Source organism: Neophocaena asiaeorientalis, unplaced genomic scaffold, assembly GCF_003031525.2.
Source record: "Neophocaena asiaeorientalis asiaeorientalis breed wild unplaced genomic scaffold, Neophocaena_asiaeorientalis_V1.1 scaffold629, whole genome shotgun sequence".
Taxonomy (NCBI): domain Eukaryota; kingdom Metazoa; phylum Chordata; class Mammalia; order Artiodactyla; family Phocoenidae; genus Neophocaena; species Neophocaena asiaeorientalis.
Genome location: NW_020175468.1, coordinates 2,923,267 through 2,929,753, shown reverse-complemented (window position 1 = coordinate 2,929,753; position 6,487 = coordinate 2,923,267). Strand labels below are relative to the sequence as shown.

Sequence of the window (6,487 nt, the reverse complement as noted above, 5' to 3'; positions counted from 1 at the left end):
GGGGGGTCGCTGCGGGTGGACAGAGACCAGGAGAAAGTGGGGGGCAGAGACCCAGGGAGAAGAGGACCAAGACCCAGAGAGAGGGGGGAACAGAAACCAGAGAGAGGGAGCCAGAGACCTAGAAGAAGAGAGGACAGCAAGGCACATGTGCAGAAATGAGGGTTAAGGTGGCCTTCGCGTTTGGGTTACAAGTTTTGGAATCAGAGACAAGCAAGCAGCAGGGGTCTTCTAGGGTTGGAGAAACTAGGTTCAAACACCAGCTGTCACTCCATGCCTCAGTTTCCCTGCTCCAAGTAGCAGATGCTGGTGGAAGGGGTGGGGACGTCCCCACTCCATTCTAGGGCTGGTAGCAAGTGGTGCAATTGTGGAGGAGGGAAGAGTGTGAAATGAGGCGGGGGATTCTGGGATCATCCTGGGGTGGGAGGTGGAAGGTCAGGGGTCCGGGGTCAGGCCCCGCCCTCACCAGTAGTCCCCGTAGGGCAGCTTGAGCCTCGGCCTGGCCAGCTTGACGTGCTGCTGACGGACGACGAAGGCGAGGACCTCCTCGTCTGATAGGTGGCGGTAGGGCTGTGCCCCAAACTCAAACAGCTCCCATAGGGTCACCCCTAGGGACCTGCGGGGAGCAGAGGTCAGAGGAAGGTCAGAGCCCTGCCCTGACGGGCCAGGGGGCCTCCCCTCCAGGCCTCAGTTGCCCCAACCGTAGAACCTGTGACCCTTCTGCCTTCCTTGCCCTCCTCGGCCGCCCCCCGGCCCGGGACCCTCACCAGATGTTGCTCTCGCGGCTCTGGTCCACCACCATGAAGGTCCCGTGCAGCTCCCCGAGGAGCTCGGGCGCTGCCCAGCGCAGCGGGATCCACAGGCGCTCGGGGGTCAGGTAGTAGTCCTCCTGGGTGTGGGCGGCACGGGGCGTGGTCAAGCAGGCCGGGACGCCCCCCGCCCCCTCCCAGCTCTGATGGAGGCCAGCCCTCACCTTGTAGTTGCTGTGCGCCAGGCCGTAGTCTCCGATGCGCACGGTGAGGTCGGAGGTCAGCAGGCAGTTGCGCAGGGCCAGGTCGCTGGGGGCGGGCGAGGGGGGCGAGGTAAGAAGGGGGTAGCTTGGGGAAGCCCGCCCCCCCTTCCTAGACCCCGCCCACTTTCCCGCACTGCTCCCCTTCCCTCTTCTTTTCCTCCCTCCTCCTCTCCTACCTTGACTCCTCCCCTCCTACCTTGACTCCTCCCCCTCCCCTGACTCCTGCCTCTCTTCTGTGACCCCTCCTCCCTTCCTGACTCCTCCCCTACTCTCCTGACTCCGCCTCTTCCCCCTGACCCTCCTGGGCTTTCCCCCCTTTTTGTGTCTCCCACTCAGGCCTCCTTCCATCCTTAAACCCCTCCCCTGTGGCCTCACCTCCCACCCCCGTAGCCTGGCCTCTTTCCCCTAAGTAGTCCCCTCCCCCCGCATTCCTCCCGGTGGCTCCCGGGCTGCCACCTGTGCACGTAGTTGTGGGAGTGGAGATGTGCCAGCCCGCGAGCGATCTCCAGGCCCATCCTCTGCAGTGTCCGCAGGTCTCGAGGGGGCAGCTCAGGGGACAGGCCCTCGGGGGGCCGCTGGGCCCGGAGGTAACGCTTCAGGTCCCCCTGGGAGAGAGGGCAGGGAGGGGTCAGCACCACCGCCCCCTCCCAGGCGCCCACACCGGGCAATCCGAGGCAAGGATGGGATGACCTCTGCCCTCAGTGGGCAGCGCCCTCTGGGCCTCAGTTTCCCCTGCTGCTTAGAAGCGCACAGGAACAGCACCCACCCACCTCATGCGCTAGTTCAGGGTGCACCATCTGGGGAGTGAGTACTCATCTACAGAGATGGCAGTGCTTGTCACAGGTGCTGCTATGACGATGATGATGATGTCATTGCTGCAGATCCCTAGGAACTGCCCTGAGCCCTCACCCCGCCCAGCTCCCGGCTCTGCCTCCCCTGCCCCAGACCCTCACCAGTTGACAGAACTCCATAATCAGCAGAAAGGGCAGTGTCTCCACGCAGACGCCCAGGCACTGAAGGACGTTGGGGTGCTGCAGGCTCCTGCGAGGGGAAGGGGGTTGCCTGGGTCAGGAAACAGCCCCTTCCATCCCACCCCAGCCCTCTGTCCCACCCCAACCTCCCAGCAAAACCAAACTGTTGCTTCAACCTCTTTGGTCTCAGTTTCCTTACTCCTTCCCCACAACCCCACCTCAGGACCACCCCACTGTCTCCCAGTCCCTGAGCCAGACCCCCAGGCACCTCCTTGCCCCTCCTTCTGGCTCACCACCCCCTCAGCCTTTCTTCCTGCCCCCTGACTCTTCCCCCTCCCCTGCCCTCCCTACAGCCCCAGCTCAAGCCTCCTCACCTCCTGGACTCTCTTCTCAGCCTCCTGCCGGCCTCCCTGCCTCCCGTCTCTCCCTTCCAGTCTGTCCCCGACCTGATGCCCACCTGCTTACGACCCTCCATGGCTCCCTGGTACCCTGGGACAGAGCCTGGCTCACTCCTCGGTCTTTCCTGCCCCTCTGCCTTCCCCAGTATCATTCTTCATGCCTGTGTACCTCTCTCCAAACTCACAGGTGCCTGCTTAGGCTCCAAGCCTTTTGCATGTACGCTTCTCTCTGTGGAGAACACTCTCCTCTCATCAAAGTCCTCCTCATCCCTTAGTTTCAACATCACTTCCTCAAGAATTGTCACTGTCCCCTCTAACACTGGGGGATACCCCTCTTTTATCCTCACATTGTGGGTAAGAGTCAGGCTTGGGGGTCTGAATCCTGTCTCCTTCTTTCCCAAGTGTGTAACCTCACAGAAGTCATTTCACCTCTAGATCTGATCTAACACGGGAGCCACCGGCCATATGTGACAACTGAGCTCTCGAAATGTGACAGAGGTAGCTGAGGAAAGACATTTTGAACTTGATTGCATTTTATTTAAGACGAATTTAAATAGCCATATGTGGCTAGTGCTTGCCAGCACGGGCCTAGAGAGAGACAGGCAAGGAAGCAAGTAAAAGGATGAAATAATGACAAACTAGGATATGTGTTATGCAGAAAATACACAAGTTGATGTGACGGGGCATTCCAGGGTCCTCCTTAGGTGGGGGAGGGAGAGAGAGAGTGTGTGTGTGTGAGTGTGTATGTGTAAGGGAAGGCCTTTCTGTTCTGAGACCCAGGAAGGGCAAGGGTTCCCACCATCTGAAACTGGGGCTGGGTGAGGCAGGAGTGACATTCTAGACAGAGGGAACAGCAGGACGGCGGTCCTGCGGCAGGAAAGAAGCTGGCATGTGGGAGGGTCAGTGGGGAGACTGCGTGGCAGGGGGCGAGAGGGCTGGTGGCAGGAAGGGAACAGGGCTTGTGGGCTGTAGGGACCAGTGGGATTTTGTCCTGCGGGCCACAGAAAACCATGGGAGGTTTCAGAGGAAGGGGCTAATAAAATCTCTGGGCAAAGCTCACTTTTACAACCCTCTGATAAGAGGTCCCAGTGTATCCACCCTTTCCATGACAGGGCACTCACTACCCGACAGGGCATTCATGTAACAAATGTTTATTATCTAGAAGCCCTTAGAGTGAAGGGGAGACCAGGCAGGGGAGGGACAGGGTCCTGCCTTCCCAGACCTCCGAGTCCAATGGGGGCAGGGGTGGGAGGACCCTGGTCTGTGATTCTGATTCTGTCCTTCCTCACGCACAAGCAGGGGCCTGAGGAAGGGAACCACCATGAGGTACCCAGTGCCTAACACAGGGTCATCTCGCATCCTCTCAGCTGCCCTCTACATGAGCCTGCTCAGACTTTCTGGACTCACTTTCCAGATGAAAATACTGAGGTTCAGAGTGAAGAGGGGCAGGTCTCCAGCTCAGCTTCTGTGCTGTCCCCTCACCTTCATCACACTGCCTTCATTTCCCCGGCTCTGTCCCAAGGAATAACCTGAGGCTCAGGGAGGGAAACTCTCTGGACTGAGTGGCACAGCCAGGAAAAGGTAGATGGACGATTCGAATCCAGATCTGACCCCACACTGCACTCCTCCCACTTCCAAATGTTACCTCCCTGAGGCACAAACTCAGATATTTGGGCCTTCCGAGCCCCACATCCACTGAGAAGTCCCCATACCTGTACGGCTGTGCTTCTGAGATGAACTTGCGCTGCTCCAGGGGCCCTGCGCTGGCTCGGAGCTCCTTTACCACCACCTGGGCTGGGGTGTAGTCCGAGAAAATCTCTCCCAGGATCACCTGATCAAGGGGGACCCAGGAGGCAGCGCCTGTGGTTTCCCCAGCCGCATCCCAGGGACCACCCTCCACCCCACCGTATGGCTCCCATCTTCCCCCTCTTTCCAGCCTCTTCCTTCAAATCCCACCACCCTCGTACTCCCACCAGACGCGGGGTTAGAGACTCACAGGCCCAGAGTCCGATGGACGCAGGGACGGGTGGAAGGATGGACAGACGGACGCGTGGAGAGCCAGATGGCGAGGCGGAGTGGTCAATGGAGTGAGGAGGGAGGCGCTGACCGACAGGTGGCGGGGGGATGGAGTGGACGGGAGTGGGTGAGAGGTGAACAGAGGGGAGGGCAATGGGTGGGCTGCGGGGGGCAGGGGGACGAGGCAGGAGGCAGATGGGAGCAGGGGGGATGACACAGAACAGGAGCATCGCCCTGGATCGTATGCGCCCTCCGCCACCCACCCCCAGCCCCACTTAATTACCTTCCCGAACCAGCCACTCCCAATTTCCTGCAGGTAGCTGAGGTGCTGGCGGCTAAGGCCCAGGGGGGTGGTCATGTCTGGTGGGGGGCAAAAGGGAGAGGCACCTGAGCCTCTCTCCCCTCCCAAGTGCCAACAACACCCCTCAATTCAGTGGGGACTGGGGTCAAAGCAGACACAACAAATCTGTTTTCATTGGCTGCCCCAACATTCCACGATGGGATCTCTGACTCCTCATTGGCTGCCCACAAGGTTCCAACGTCCAATCTGTCCTTCCCTTTGGCATCCCAAGATCCTATGACATGACTTCAGCCTGCCATCGGCTACCTCTGACATTAAGATCTAGGCTGACCTTACCATTGATTGCCCCGCAAGAATCCCCAAATCTGGTTGTGGATGAAGCAATGGCTTCTACCAAGATGTTCTCTGACTTCCTTCAGGCTGCTTCCAAGATTCCGGGGCTCCCACCTCTGCCTTTCCCCTTGGCTGCCTTGGGCCTCTGCTCCCTGTTCCCTGAGGGAAAACTCTCAGGGCCTTCCACCCTGTCCCGTGGGGCCATGAGGCCCTAGTCAGGCTGCAGTGTAGTACCTGAGTGTGATGGCTGCGGGGCAGGCATCGGCAGGGAGACCTCGGCCAGAGGGAGAATGTAGACATCAGGCAGCGACTGTGAAGAGGAGGTCTCTTCGGCGGGGGGAGTGTACTCCCCGGAGCAATCCTCCCCTTCTGGGTTCTCAAACTCCTGGGGCCGGGAGGGGGGAGGGGGGGAGAACACAGGGCTGAGACGTGCCATGGTCCTTCTCATCAATACTATCCCCATTTTTCTCATGACTGTCCCGCAATCCCAGTCCAATTCCCATCCCAAGGCTCTAGACCTTGCCATAACTGCAGGCCTGAAAGGCTCTCAGACTCGCTACGCCGCTCCCCTTCCTCCCGCCTGGATTGAGGGAGAAAGGACTTGCTGGCGTCTTCCTCCCGACCTTGAATCCCCTCATGCACCTCACCTTGAAGCCGACATCGCCCCGTTTGCAACACAGACAGGTGAGGAGGAGGAAGATGAAGGCCAGCAGGCCAGAGCAGGAAATGAGGACCACGGCATAGGGAGGAGCCAGAGGGGCCCGGCCCAGGGCGAATCCATCTGTGGGCACAGGACTGGGCTGAGGTCCCGGCTTCAAGGCCCCGGTTCCCGGATTCCTTGCCCCTCCTCATCTAGCTAGTCTTCACTACAACTCCCATGATGCTCTGCAACCAGGGCCCCTTGGCAGAGGAGCCGGATGGCCCAGGGCATTGTGGGAGTTGTAGTTTGGGGCCTTCTCAAGTGGTTGGGTTGGGGGTGGGGTCCCTCCTCTCGCCCCAACCTGGGACTCCCCCCCATCACCTCACCCCCAGGCTTGGATGAATTTCAGTGAGGATTGAGGGAAGGAGGAGTAATAGTGGAGCCTGGAGCTCTCAGAATTTAAAATACGCTCCCACAACAGCCTTCTTACCCCCTGTTTGGGGAAGAGGATGAGCCCCCAACTGCAGGCTGGGAGAAGATTCTTGCCCCATGCTGGAACCTCCTAGTTACGGGGGTTGAGGCTTGTTTCTTTTAGGGATGCTTGGAGCACACACATGTCCTCTGTTCCCAACCCAAACCCCTGAGAAGGCAGCTCCGCAAGCCTTGGGTCTCCCCCTAAGCTAGAGACAACCTCCAATGCTGTGTCCCTCTTAGAAACAGTATTCCTCCTCTCTGTCCCCAATTCTCCCAGAGGCCCTGTCCTTCCCCGGCTCCCTGCACACACCTGCACACATGCGTGTGCACACACACATGTTGCCC

The 6,487-nt window shown here is 59.5% G+C and overlaps 1 protein-coding gene across 1 annotated transcript in view; it reads right to left on the bottom strand.

The window, feature by feature from the left end:
* The window catches only part of LMTK3 (lemur tyrosine kinase 3), a 17,075-nt gene that overhangs the window by 10,204 nt on the left and 384 nt on the right, over window positions 1–6,487 (bottom strand). The window contains exons 2-11 of the mRNA XM_024768238.1: window positions 5,676–5,809; window positions 5,263–5,413; window positions 4,678–4,754; window positions 4,091–4,209; window positions 1,963–2,050; window positions 1,466–1,614; window positions 971–1,055; window positions 765–886; window positions 464–613; window positions 324–412 (exon numbers count right to left, since the gene is read on the bottom strand). Coding sequence (XP_024624006.1) covers window positions 324–412; window positions 464–613; window positions 765–886; window positions 971–1,055; window positions 1,466–1,614; window positions 1,963–2,050; window positions 4,091–4,209; window positions 4,678–4,754; window positions 5,263–5,413; window positions 5,676–5,809 — 1,164 coding nt within the window. The remainder of the gene's footprint in view (window positions 1–323; window positions 413–463; window positions 614–764; window positions 887–970; window positions 1,056–1,465; window positions 1,615–1,962; window positions 2,051–4,090; window positions 4,210–4,677; window positions 4,755–5,262; window positions 5,414–5,675; window positions 5,810–6,487) is intronic.